The 14,362-nt window shown below is 42.1% G+C and overlaps 1 protein-coding gene across 1 annotated transcript; it reads right to left on the bottom strand.

Moving 5' to 3' along the window:
- Positions 1-533: 533 nt before the first annotated feature.
- Positions 534-2,556, bottom strand: LOC310952712 (C-X-C chemokine receptor type 4-like). Its single transcript, XM_083921395.1, has 2 exons — positions 2,489-2,556; positions 534-2,182 (listed from the first exon to the last, which is right to left on the bottom strand). Exons 1-2 carry the CDS (start codon positions 2,492-2,494, stop codon positions 1,061-1,063), a joined length of 1,128 nt encoding a protein of 375 aa, XP_083777521.1. The 5' UTR covers positions 2,495-2,556; the 3' UTR covers positions 534-1,060.
- Between the last annotated feature and the right edge of the window lie 11,806 nt (positions 2,557-14,362).

Below are 14,362 nucleotides of genomic sequence, written 5' to 3'. Positions count from 1 at the left end.
ACCAATGATATATTGCATGGGTGCTCAACAAAGACTACCTATTTGCATCTTCAGAGTAAATAACCTCTGTCCTCCTGAATGCTATTATTTCTGTTTTGTGAGCAGGGAAATAGCTGAGTTGACCCACTGACCCACTCTGTGAAGTGAATGATGATAACACTTGTTTACAAGGCAAACAGAATGGAGCAGTATATCTTGCCAAACTGAAAAGAAAGAAAATGAGTGAATGGAGAACTTAACATGCTATTTTCTTTGTTAAGGAGCCATATGGGTGCTAATTATAACCAAAGGTTTTAGCTTTTGTGTCATGGCTGCTTAAGATGTAAAAGTGCACAGATGTTCTTGCAATTACAGGGCTTGCCTGCTCAGTCCTCCTTCTGCTTTCTAGCCAGATCAGGTGGAGACATTTGTTAGGAGAACCCCTTCCCCTCCCTCCAACACACACACACACACACACACGCACACACACACCTCATCCCCCAACCCCTGAGGGAAAGAGGAGGTAGTTTTAGGCGAAAATGCACACCACACAGTCATAATGAGAAGCACTGAATTTTTTATTTTTTACATAAAAACACATTTAAAATGGTAAAAAAAAAAAGCAGCATGCAGTTTCATTCTTTTACAAAACTTCCAGTGTGAATGACAGCAATAAATAATAGCTTTCAGATAATCACACAACTTAAGTGCGAACACGCAAATGCTACAAACTATGTACAGGTTTCCAGCAGCAGCTACCATCTATGAAAACAGAATAGGACATTGTATGCCTGAGCTTTGATACAGCAGCACAGATTGTAAAGATTAAAACAGGGGAAATGGATCTCAACTGTAAAGCAGAATGAATGGAAATGAGGCACAATCTGCTTTGAGAAATATAAAAGTTGCACAAATTGCAATAAACCCTCAGTGAGACAAAATTGCAGCAAACAAGGCAAACAAATCGAAAAGTATAAAAACTCTTTTTTTACAACTGTACAAAATGTAGTAAGTTCTTTTAAGATGAAGCTTAGTTTTTTTCCCTCCTGAGGGAATCAAGTCACAGATTCTGGACTGTTTGTTAACTTGACAAAACACTTGAGGACTCAGACTCAGTTGACACCGATGAAATTGGCCCTCGCTTTTTGGTCATGAGAGTCGCTTTCTGACTTGATTTGCTGCCGGCTGTCAGTGCACTTCTGGCTGATTTCTTAAACTTAACTCCCAGGAAAGCATAGAGGATGGGGTTTAGGCAGCAGTGAAAATAGGCCAGCGCCTCTGTGATAGAAATCCACTTCTCCACTGCTCGTTGCAGTTCACAGGAGGGAGAGATCACGTTCAGCATCATCAGGGCGTCCAAAAAGATGCCAACACAGTAGGGCAACCAGCAGGAGAAAAAACAAAGGATGAGGATGACCGTGGTCTTCAGCGCTCTCTTTTTCAGAGCCTGGCCCTTGCTGCCTCGCGACAGCTTGGTGATGATGATGCAGTAGCAGATGAGGATGACCAGCCCGGGCAGTATGAAGCCCACAAGGATGTGCTGGAAGCGGAAAATAACTGTCCATGTGAGACTTGTTTCCTGCGGGTAGATGCGCTGGCAGATTATCCTGGAGTCTGCACTCTCCATGCTTTCATCGAAAAAGAGGAAGTTTGAAGACCCTGTGTTTTGCACCCTGGCAAACACCAGGTCAGGTACAGTCAGAACAGCGGCAGGCAGCCACACACCCACATAGATCACTCTGCTTGCAAGCAGCTTCCTTGTGGCCTGACTGTTGGTGGCCCGCACAACTGCCAAGTATCTGTCTAGACTGATGAAGGCCAGGATCAACACGCTGCTGTACAGGTTCAATGTGTAGATCACATGCACAGACACACAGAGGAATCCTCCAAAGTACCAGGAGCTGGCTGCATCCACAGCCCAGAAGGGCAGCGTGAGGACAAACAGGAGGTCAGCCACAGAGAGATGGAGCCGGTACTTGTCTGTCATCGTTTTGACCTTTTTCTGGTAACCCATCACAACAACGACTAATCCATTGCCGACGATTCCCAGAATAAATATAATCCCGTAAACTGTCGGTAGGAAGATCTTGTTGAATTCGCTGCTGAGTGCGCTGCCACATGGCTCCTGGAAGTCCAGGTCAAAGTCGCCAGACTCCTCTGAGATGTTGTCTGTATTGTTTTCAAAGTCAAATGAATAGTCAAACTGAAAGAAAAAATAACGTAAATTAGGAAACAGTTGAGATAGTGGTTTACATTACTAGACACAATTTCTCTTTTTTCCCCAAAAAAGTTTGTTGTAGTTTAAATTGGACTTTCCTCCAATTAATTTTTTATCAATGAATGCCATTATTTTAAATTGGAAAAGAATAGCAGTAGTAGTAGTAGCTAGTGGTGAGTTTACCACTATGCACATGGAAAATGAGACAAAATAGATGTATTGAAGTTAAACAGCCTTCACCCAAAACAGACCTCATTGCCACATATTTGTTGAGAAAAAGAGAAAACTCACCGCCATGTTTACGACTCGTTGATAAAGTCACGTCGGGAGCAGTGCGTGCGCTTCTGCCTGCCGCAGGGAGATCAGTTGCTTGCATGTAAGCAAACAGAGTGATATATAGGCCTGCCGAAGGTGCTCCTGACTCCTCCCCCGCCGGAGGAGGAGCAGCAGGATGCACTCGTCTCCAAAAACGGATCGACTATAAAACCAACTACTCTGCTTGTGGTGAGGGCGTCGATTTGAGAAACTTTTGGCCCATAAACCGTGTCTGTTATTTCGCCACCTTAAAAAAAAGTTGAATCAAGTCTCTGGGGACAACGTGGATAAAGGACGGTTCGTTTTAAAAGAAGGTTATGTCAATATTATTTGGCTACAGTGACATAAGGATATTATTCTTGGATTGATTTTCTTCATGACACGTTTTTTTTCTTCATAAAATAGGAAGTAAAGCCTTTTTTCAAACAAGACTTCTATGATATTTTGTTTTAGACGAATAGCCTGATACACACACATTATGCCATTGCAACAACTGGAGCACCATTGTAGAATAGGAGTCAAAGACACCATACTAGGATCCTTGACACACTTAAAAGAGTTTGTTTCAAACAGAATTTTACAGGAGTATAATAGGAAATTTATTTATTATCATTGTGATAATATCATATATGGATTATGTAATTATTATTACACAGCTTTGTTGAATTCTTGATCCTTATTGGTCAGTTACAAAATTCTGTGGTCTGTTTTTTCTAACTAGCATGCTATGAAAAACAGAACCGTTGCTTTAGACACAGTTCTGATGACTCTGCTCTCATTATAATAATGAATTAAATCATTTTTAAATAAATTAAATCATTTGAAATCATTTTTTTTGCATCAAGTAAATGAATTCTTCAGTAGCCGTGTATTAAGTGGGCTAATGTAGGATGATGCAGGATTTATCACCCTGTCTGGGTTTAAGGTTCTCTGTGTAACTTTCAGACAATCCTTTGTTATGTTACTGATGTTGAGTGAACTGCAGTCAGCGTTCTGTTGCTCACGCCTGCAGCGAGCAAGTACTGGTCAAAATGGTTAGACTGAACATATGTGACCGGCATCAGTGCAATAAGGCAAGCTTGCTGTTTGCAAATGACTCCATCAGCCCCACAAAGCAACCGGTGGCAAATTCATGCCACACAGCCGAGCCACAGGCCAACATGTTCTCATGAACTGGTCCGTACCAAATTCTATGAAAAGTTACGCACAGAATTTCTTACAAAAAAACACTCTGATGGACCGCAGGACTGGACCAGAATTCAAAAGACGCTTAACCGGAAGTGCAACAACGCACAAAAAACAACGTTATGTGACCGATTTTAGCCAACAAAAGGTGACGGTAACACTTGGTTAGGATTAGAAAAAAAGCCGCAACAGACCGGAAAACGACCGGTCGCACATAAAAAAATAAAAGATTTAAGCCAACGAAAGGTGACGGTTAGGCGACGGTTAGGGTTAGACATGAAAAACCCTTGGTAAGGTATTGGATTGGCTTAGTACAGATGGGAATTGAACCCCTCTCCCCGGGCTTAAAGTCCTGTGTTTTAGGATGATGTCATCCACTCAAGTCTGTATTTTGAAAAAAAGGACTTCCCCATAACACCACAACAAAACATTACTCTAACAACTGACTAAAGAAATTCATCTTTTGTCACAAATTATTGATTAGAAGGACTCCTGTTGGAAAATTAGAGCAATTTTACAATAGCACATGTTTTTCTGTTAATATATCATCAGCTCCTCACATTTCGCACTTCCCTCCTCATTCTGCATTAGGCGAGGACTGACATTTAGATTGGTCATTAAGGGACTCCTCCCACCCTTGTATTTCTCTCTACAAATCACTTGATAACTGTGTCTGATGACAGTTTTCATCAGCGGCGGTCTGAATCCATCCTCACCTTATACACACCCTGTCTCTTCTCAAGTGCCGTTATGTCTTTGCTGCCAAGTGCTAAATGACCCCCAGTGGATTTGGAAAGAAACACACACCCTATAATGTGAGATTTATATCAAACAGCTATCGAGCTTCAGAGTGTAGAACATTCATTTTCTCACAGATTTACCGAGCCTCTCTGATTTCAGTTAGGGTAGTGATGACAGGGCCAGGCCACAGAAACTCCCCGCCCTCCCCTCAGACGGAGATGACGGTTGTCTTATGTCTGAAACTTAATCTCGTTCGTGTGGCATGCAAATACTATTTCATTTCTTTGATATATGAGAGCAGTGATAGATCCAATGAGTTGATCTGCACCATTGATTCCATTGATGTCTCCTACTAGTGTGAAAGAGGGACTCTGCAAGACCACATACCATTCTGAAAACATCAGGACATCAGCACATTTTTATATGTAGATATAAAAACAAAATCTCTAAATTGCATTTGTATGCATCCATGTTGCATTAGCAGATTATGCTTTTTAATTGGATTTAATATCAGACAGAGCCTCGATATTGTGCACAGTGCATCAGCACAATCTCAGCTACCTCTTGTAACCCTAATGCTGCTTTTCTACTGGTACGGCTCAACTTGACTGGCTTGACCTTTTTTGTTTTTCCATTAAAAAACATTTTTGATAGTACTTGGTCCTTTTCTTTTGGTACTACTTCATTGTCCAAGCGAACTGGGCTGATCCTAAGCGGTGGAGTTAAAAAACTGCAGACCACTGATTCATCAGAGAAAATCATCCTAGCATGTCACTAGACATCTTGCGCAAAATGCTAAAGTCTAAATTATAGTTTGCATAGAAGGTACAGAGACGTATAAACAAGAAGCAATTGTGCCTTGGCCCAGATCTTTTGAAGCAGTGTGAGTGCAGGCTGGGCCTGGCCAGCTGAAAAGGAGAAAAGGTGGGGGGCAATCACGCTTAGGCACGGCACGGATCAACCGGGCAAACTGTGAGTGCGCCCTAAATAGCCAGGCTACCGTCAATAGCGACCACATTTCTTTTCCTCAAATTGGTACACTACGCCATACACTACACCGTACCCTAAGCCGTACCCTAAGCAGTACCCTAGCAAGCTTGCAGATGCATACCGATCCGGAACAAACTTTTCAGTACCACCGGTAATCGTGGGGGCAGTGTCGGGCGCTGTACACAAAGAGTGCCATGAATAGCAGGAGCGAGTAAGTCATCAAAAGCTCCGACTGACATCCTGAAATACTGACCAATGTCTGGAATTCTCCGTCCACACTCTGGAATGTATTTAGTGTCTCACAGATCACTGCTGTCTACAACGCTGCCTGCCATTTTGCCATCTTCTTAACAGACGCAGGATCGTTATCTCCTCTGTCATCGCCATGTTTGTTGCTGTCATAAACTTTTTTTTTCAAACTTTATAGGACCAACTTTTCAATGTAAACAACGCCCCCTAGATGATGTTTTGCTCAAAGTCCATTCCAACGTACCCTTTGCTGTACCCTAGGCCGTACCCTAGGCCGTACCCTAGGCCGTACCCTAGGCCGTACCCTAGGCATTACCCTACGCCGCACCCTACGCCGTACCCTAAGCCGTACCCTAAGCCGTACCCTAAGCCGTACCCTAAGCCGTACCCTAAGCCGTACCCTAAGCCGTACCCTACGCCGTACCCTACGCCGTACCCTACGCCGTACCCTACGCCGTACCCTACGCCGTACCCTACGACGTACCCTACGCCGTACCCTACGCCGTACCCTAAGCCGAACCAAAGCCGTACCCTAAGCCGTACCCTAAGCCGTACCCTAAGCCGTACCCTAAGCCGTACCCTAAGCCGTACCCTAAGCCGCACCCTTAGCCGTACCCTAAGCCGTACTTGATGCCGTATAACTGACAAAGTGCAGACGTTCCCCCGTTATTGCTGATGGATGGATTAAGCGAGTGTCCCGTTGACGATGATGTCACAGCAGATTTAGGGGTGCGATATGGCTATCAACTGAGAATCCTGCCTACACTTAGGGGTTACTATCTTCAGCAAAGATACAGTTCCTTTTTTAAACCCACGGACTGAAAAAACAAACTCACCACAGTTCACAGCTGAGTTTCAATACATCAGCATTGAGCTGTGATGAAAAACATAATACAATAGGGTGAATATGAAAATGAGGAAGTTTAGAAAAAGGTTGTAGTCATGGCTGAATCATAAAAAGCGTGCGTGCTGAATATAAGAAGTGCAGACACAAAACAAATTAGGAGCTAAGTGATTGTTACTCCAATACAATATTAAAACATGAAAGAATGAATCATCTAATAATCAGCAATAACAGAGCATTCACAGAGAGATGGTAGACTAATCCTGTGTGTGTGTTGCCTTCAGAGCCTCCTGCAGTTGGACTCCTGAGGAGAGGAACAGGGGGAATCTGCAGCTCAGAGAAAGGCCACTGTATTGGTATGATGCTCTTATCAACGTCGTTCAGACACAGACAGTTTCTCTGTTATCTGTCTGCAAGCAGTACTCCTGGACTTCATCTGTGTGCTGAGTTACATACATCATTTTGGTTATTACATTCCCCAGATCCCTCTTAATACAGAGGGGAACTCCACTGACTCATTCTTTTTATTGTTCTTTTATTTTTATTTTTTTTACATTTTCAGAAGTATTTCTTCTGAAGCGATCACACGTTTTTCTTTTAAAATATAAATTTTGCTCAAATTCCCCAAGGCAGTTTTTTAAGTTCTGCTTCATGTGGTTGGAGTTGTGAGGTCTTTGAAATGATGCAGCAGTTGCATGGTATTGGGTCACTTTGCCATCCTTACATGAAATGTGCATTTGTGAAATGTCTCATATTTACAACAGAACTTAAAAAATAAAATAATTCAGTATTCATTAACACAGAAATTTGTTCTTAAATCAGAAAATATTACCAATGGGATAATTAATCCTTTCTCTTTCTTATTTAAACAAGGAGGAGTGAGAGAATCAAAACTAAGTGGATGTTAAGGGATGTTATGACAATGGTGAATTTGAAAGTGAAATATCAAAATACAAAGTGACACAAATGTGAATGTTTTCTCTTGTTCTTAGCATTAAATTGGGTGATTTTGACAACCGTGACACCAAGGGCTCCTCACCAAGCAGCCATATGTGACTAGTTGGGAGTTAAAATGTGTTGGATATCGATGGTTTTCGTTCATTTCAAAAGGGCAAAAAGAAAGCAATTTCCAATGCAACATTTGTGTCCTAACTCAAAGCTTTGTAGGTATAATCAGTGCATTGCAATCAATCTGCTTTTGCAAGGCACCTTTCATCATCTGTAGTGTCTGTGTGTACATGGAGCTTATCCTTTTGTAAGATTTTAACACAAGAGATTTCACTCCTCATAATAAATACGATTTTATTTTATTTTTTATTTCTGGCTTTCAGCAAGATATCTGCAGCCTCCACTGCCAGCGTGAGGATTCAGATTGCTATCAGCCAAGAATACAAAAGATCTGTGAGCTACTTAGAATACAAATCACAAGAAGTGTGAACGGCAGCGAAGGGGGCTCTTCAGTGAAGAATGGCTATTGAAATGAGACAGAAGAATGCCAGAGAGATAAAGAGAAGAATGAGCAGCGCTGTTCAGTCAACACCAAGTCCTCCAGTTCAAACTCATCCCGGCCCCCTCAGCAAGTCGGCACGGGATCGTTTTTCATAATGATACCTCTGTTCAAATATCACTGTCAATTTTTTTTTTTTTTAAATCACAGCATACAAAAGAAAGAAACAAACATACAACCTTTGTTGTTGAAACTTACTTTGGGTGTTGCCCATAAATGCACCAAAGGCTTTTGGGTAACTTAAATACATTTAATCTCTTGTCTGAGCACTGAAAAGTGGTTTGTGTATTTCAGCTACACATGGAAGTACTGTGTGTGTGCTTGCTAATGTATTGTAGACAGACATATTTGTAGGAGTCTAACAGTTTTTGTTGTTGTTGCAATATTTGTAGTGCTCCTTTTCGCTGGCAGTTTGATTTAGTGCACCAAAAACAACCTCTTATTAAAGGTTTTTATCTCATATTGCAACATCCACACTATTATTCTTTCTGAATCTGTAGTACTGTAGGTGTGGGTAAAAAGTGAGATTTACATGTCTTTTTTGTATTATAAAGCAGGTGCTATATAAATGATAAAGTATCAAAATTCTCAATCCACAGAAAAACGCACAGCTATAGTCACAAACTGTGTCTTTAAACAAGCCGTCAGGACTTACTGTTGTGATGTCACAACAATACTATACTGTATAAAGGTAGAAAGTATGGCTACAGTGCTGCTACACTTATTCCCCAGCTGCAATGATGGTTCAGAGACGCTGAGGGCCCGTCCACAAGAGTACAGGTTTTCCTGTAACCACACTTTTTTAGTATCGGTTTAGCCGACCGTCCACGGGCAGCCGGCGTTATCAGAGCCTAAAAATGGTCTTTTTTATAACCAGGTCCCAGAGTAGGAATATTTGAGAATGCCCCCCCCCCCCCCCCCCCCGCCCCATGCATTTTAATTGAAAGCTATGACCACTGTTATGTTAGTAATGTTAATAGAGGGCGAAGTGTGGATTTTGTTGTTTATGAATAACTTAAGATGATCGGAATGTTCCTGCATTTTTGTGCATAGAGTCACGCTCATTATTCACACGGGAATGCATAACTTCTTTATCTATATATCTGTCAGTCAAGGCTCTATCAGGGTGCTTTTGTTTTTCCATCTCACCATGGTTGACTTGAAGTGTCTTCAGGGAAGAAGGTGGGGACGGGTGTGTGAGTGTGTGTGGGGGTGTGGGGGGGCTCAGCGGTCCTCAGTCAAGGTGAGAGATTTATCCTGCATTCTCTCCGATCCTTTGTTTGGGTTTTTTTGCACCAGATGCATCAATCCTTAGCGAGTACAACATGACACCAGAAAAATGATACTTATCACAAGAATTTAACCTTGAACGCAAATATCGTGACCATAATCTCATTCGAGTGACATGTAGAAGCAATGTGAACTTTTTTTACCCCACAAAGTTCAGCACATACAAATATTAATGATTATATTTCCACACAGAAAAAAATATTTGTAAAAGCATCCGGTTTGCATGCTTGCATAAAATGTTTGTGTTTGAAGAAAGAGCTTGTATTAGAACAATAGGACCCACTTTAAAACAAAGCTCGCTCCTTATCTTTGGAAGGCACCCTCTTAAACTTCCTACTTTGCTACTGCGCTGCTGCATGTGCGGTTGGCCCTTAAAAACTCTTTCCTCAACCTCGACCTCAACCAAAGTCACAATAACCCAGCGAAGTTAATGTGACAAGCAAAGTCTGTGCATAAAAAAAGCCTGTGTGCTCAGCTGAAATGACTTTCAATATTACTGACAATATATTCTGAAGCAATAACATTCAAGTTTGTCAGTGATTTCTTTCCATGACAAATTTATTAGAATTGGATGGGTGCCTGAGTCACTTCCCTGGAGGGAGTTTGACTTCAACTCTGTGTGTAAAGAGTCATAACCTATAGGAATGTGTAAGGTTTGACACCTAAAGTAATATTTCTGAGGGTCCATAGTCAGTTTAAAATATATGCATCATTCTGACAAACTGTAGTGCTAAAGTTATTATGGAGTTTATTCTCATTTCTTCTTACTGGAACACTTGCAAGCTTCCTCAGTCTTGGTCTGACGACGTTGGTGGGCAACTGGAAGAAGGTGATTTTTTTTTCCTCCAGAACATTTTCACGCTGATTACCCTGAATCCTGCTGCTGCCTGTCTTGACATGGAGTCCCTGCAGAATAAGCAAACGGGGCAAGAACCGATAAAAACTGAAATGGGTGACACTGCCCTCGAGCAGTTAGGGGGGGGATTTATATCTGCATGCGGCACAGATCCAAAGCAAGCCACAAGGCCGGTTGAAAAATCCAGCTTATTGTCGCATAGGAAGGGTGTTTTCTGAGTCCATGATAAATGCAACCGGGGTTCCCTTTCCTTTTTCACCAACGTCCCCATTGTGGCTTTGCCTTGCAACAGTATTAAAACACTGCCAAATGGCCTCCTGTGCCCTGTGGAGGTTTATGTGTATACACTATACAAATGCAACGCAAACTTCCCTGCTTAAATTATTATAATTGAATGAATGTATTCATTTGCACGACAGTATAAATGTTCAATTAAGAACCTGTTCTTTTCAGGGTTTCCCCGAGAAACACGGTTATATATCTGTCACCAACTCAGCACATCAGAGACTGGCAGTTGTAAGAATTTCAATCAAGTTCTGAATGAGTTACTTGAGTTACTGTTTTTTTTTCTAGACACTGGGAGATCCCTCTGCCGCATTTGTATACGACAGAAGATCACAGCAAGAGTTCTATCAGGCTCTCTGCAGGTGGAGGTCCTCCATCTGGCGTGTTGTGGATGGTGGAGGAGACTCAACAGAGGCTCAGCTCGGCCCTGATCACTTCAGATAACAGGGACAATAGGCCAGATGACAGCAGATAAGCTTTCCAGAGTCGAGTGACCAGAGGAGGGAGAGAGCTGAATAAACCTGCTGCCTACTCAACATCAAGAGTCTCGACAGAGAATCTTTTAAAATGACATGTCAGCAGCAGTTCATGTCGAGATTGTAACCCAAGATCTGCGTAAATTCAGCAAAACGGGCAAAACGACATATCTTAAGCTCAACCTTTTATTTATCATCATGAATATAATTTGAAATCAGGCACATGGTTGGCTGGATTTCAACCTGCAGAGGATCCTTTTAGTTATGATATGTGTTTGAATAATGTGCTTTAGTTTCATCTTGGATTTATTTTGCAAAAGTCTCGGCTCTTCTTTAAAATCATGCTATCATGTCGGAGACTGCGGTAAAGAAGCATAGCAACGCTTGAATATTACGCCTCAGTGTCAGATTATTCATGTAAACCTAAACGTTTGAACCTTTCCAGAGTGCTGTGTGCGTTAAAAAAAAGGATAATTCTGCACTTTGCTTTTAGTGCCGATTTATAGCACCACTCAGCGCAAGAAGACAGGCTTCATTCATTATTTAAACACTGCGATAGAAAACAGACGAGCTGGATTTGTGTATATGAGCATCCTCGTTGATGGACGGAGCTTCCTGTGATGAGTGACATAAGGCTCTGGTCTGGAGTGTCCAGCACCAGACCAGAACAAAGCACCAGTGGAGGAACATCTATCAGCCCTGACCAGAGGGACGCTTTACCGCCCCTGTGGTGCCTCCTTGTCTGAAAGATGACACCGTCTACACCGACTGCCTGAAGCTAACAGAAAACAAATAGTCGTTTTATTTTCTTCTTCCTACAGTCGGCAGGAAAGGTCAATGAGTGGTAAAAACCCTCACTGTCTCTTTAACACAACAAATCTTGTTTTTCTGCTCTTATTCTCTGTTGATGAGTCACACCAGTTAATCATAGTCTACTCATCAAGCCGGAGCCTATTGTGAAGCAATTCAATTTGTGTGCCAACTTTCTATTCAACTGGAGTAAATGCAGGTACACTCATTGTTTTGCTGAGTGTCCTCACCTTTGGCATTGATGTTGGAGATTTTTTCAGCTACAGGGAAACTCTCAAATGTGTATCGTTTCAAAGTACAAAACGAGTCTCAGATTGTTTCTCCTCCTGTTTGCATCGAGGCAGACGGAATGCCCCCTGTGAATTAAAAATACCAGGATTTAAAGCTAAACAAACCAACCCTCTGTGCTCCCTCAGCCCTATGATAGAGTTTCCTCCTCGAGCCAGCTCTTCGGTCCAATCCTAGAGGTGCTCACTTGGGACCCGGGGCCCTTTGTACTCGGCCCCCTTTGGGTTTATTTTCTCCCCACAATTGAATTCTTTTCTTTTCTAAAGAGTGTAGATCCCTCCACTGATACAGAGTGTTGCCTTTCCTACCCCCACTGCCCCAAATCTGTAAGGATTATTGTGTTTTTGTGTAAACAAAGATGTGGAGTAAATAATACATCTGGATTTACTGTGCCTACACCAGCATCCGGTTTTCTGACTTTCTGATTATTTAGGAGCCACATGCTTTTGAGTTGTTTATGGCAGGAAATAGGATGGGTGCTGCATGGACACTCTGTCAGCATACCAATAGCACTGTATTCCCACAGGAAGGCTATTGATCAGGATATGACAGGTGTTGTTTGTTTCACTGTTTGTTTTGAGTCTTACTTGCTGTTTGTTCTCATTATGCCTCTGGAAATGATATGGCAGTCTCCCCTCAGCCTCAGCAGGCCAAATGGGTCAAAACACACTCTCTCCTGACAGACAAAGAGTCTGAGAGAGGAAATATCCATTAATGAATTATTTGCAGGGAGCGCACATGCCTTATCAACACTGAGTTTGAGGAGCAGGATGTGTTGCTTTTCTGGGGACAGGCAGAGGTTCTTTAGGCCTCAGGTGGGAGCCAGCTCCTATGAACTCATATTGTTTGGGCTGATTATTATCTGTCAAGCAGCGAGACACTTGGATGTTTGCTTTGAGCTGTGGTGGCCAGAGAGGATGGCCCCGAGGCAGCTGGCAGAATGTGTCATTATCAGGAGTGTCAACAAAGCTTCTGGGTTATCATCAATAACATCTGTATGACAGCGAGAGCAGTGTTTGTGTTTCAGTTCGCTCCATGCTGTGCTGTGATTCACTGTTTACTTTCCTCTTGTACCTAGATAAAACTTGTGTATTTTGAAGTGTTTATTGCACACTAACTAGTAACTGCCATGCCCTAATTCCTCCATGTGCTAGTCCTTGAAAATCTTTACTTGCCTTTGAAGTGCTCTGCGCCGAGGTGTTTCCACGCCGTCCCATAGATCACTTGTCAATCATATTGTGCAAAAAGTTCTAGGATGTTTATTGTGTTGCATCTTTCGGTTGAAAAAAATATTTTGTTCAAGTTTCTGTTGTTCTCTGTTTCAAACAAATTGCAGGTGCAAAGCACATCATGTGCGTCACAGGGGTTTTCCTGAGGTAATCCAAACAGTAAATGTAAATGCTTGGTTGCAGGCTGAATCACTGTTGTGGCAACCGAGAGTAACTATGAACAAATTCATTTGTAGAAAGAAAAGAACTTGGTAACTCGACAACTGGACGCATGAGAAAGTGAACTGAAATTAGAAACAGTCACGAAAGTGAAGTTACATAAAGTCAGGGAACTACAGCCAGTGGCTGAATGTACCTAAGTAAATTGACTCACTGTACTTAGTTACTATTGAGAGATACAGGAGAATTTCTACTTCACAGTTTTATTCACCAGTTTTGCACAGATTTGTGGTTCATGTCCCATGTGAAACCAAAAGTTGTTATCTAACAAGCTTTTATATTTTGTTATGTAACCAACTGACTTATTTGAACCAAAACCACAATCTTTTACTGAACCTAACAAAGTAGTTTTGTAGAAATTCGACATGTAATTGAGAATGTAGTTTAGTCGAAAAAGGAGCGTCATTTTGTAGGAGACAGGGCTGATTACGTGGTTCCACTTGTCTGTCCAAGAAGCAACAGCTCAGAGATGTTGGAATAGCTGGCAGCTGGGACTCGTTTTTTTGTTTCCACTCTGTGAATCAACAATTCATTTCCAGCCCATTTGTACAAAAGGTAATTGTTAACAGCAGGTCCTGCTTGTCCACTTACAGTTTCCTGAGTGAACCCTCCAGACAGCCATTGCTCAATCACGGTTCACCTCTCTGGCAAAGGGCATGGACGGTGGCTTTCACACTCACTTCAAATCAAATCAATGTCTGATCCATCATGGGCCTCTTGCCTTCAGGGCAGCTTTGGATCTGTAAGAACTACTCTCTGTGGTATATACGAGCTGCTTATATCTTGGACTGATGTGTGTGTTTTTGTGCATGAGTGTGTGTGTGTGTGTGTGTGTGTGTGTGTGTGTGTGTGTGTGTGTGTGTGTGTGTGTGTGTGTGTGT

The sequence above is a fragment of the Echiichthys vipera genome (genome assembly GCF_963691815.1).
Source record: "Echiichthys vipera genome assembly, chromosome: 10".
NCBI classification, from domain to species: Eukaryota; Metazoa; Chordata; class Actinopteri; order Perciformes; family Trachinidae; genus Echiichthys; species Echiichthys vipera.
The sequence above is the reverse complement of the archived record's forward strand: the minus strand, read 5'-3'. Positions and strand labels throughout refer to the sequence as shown.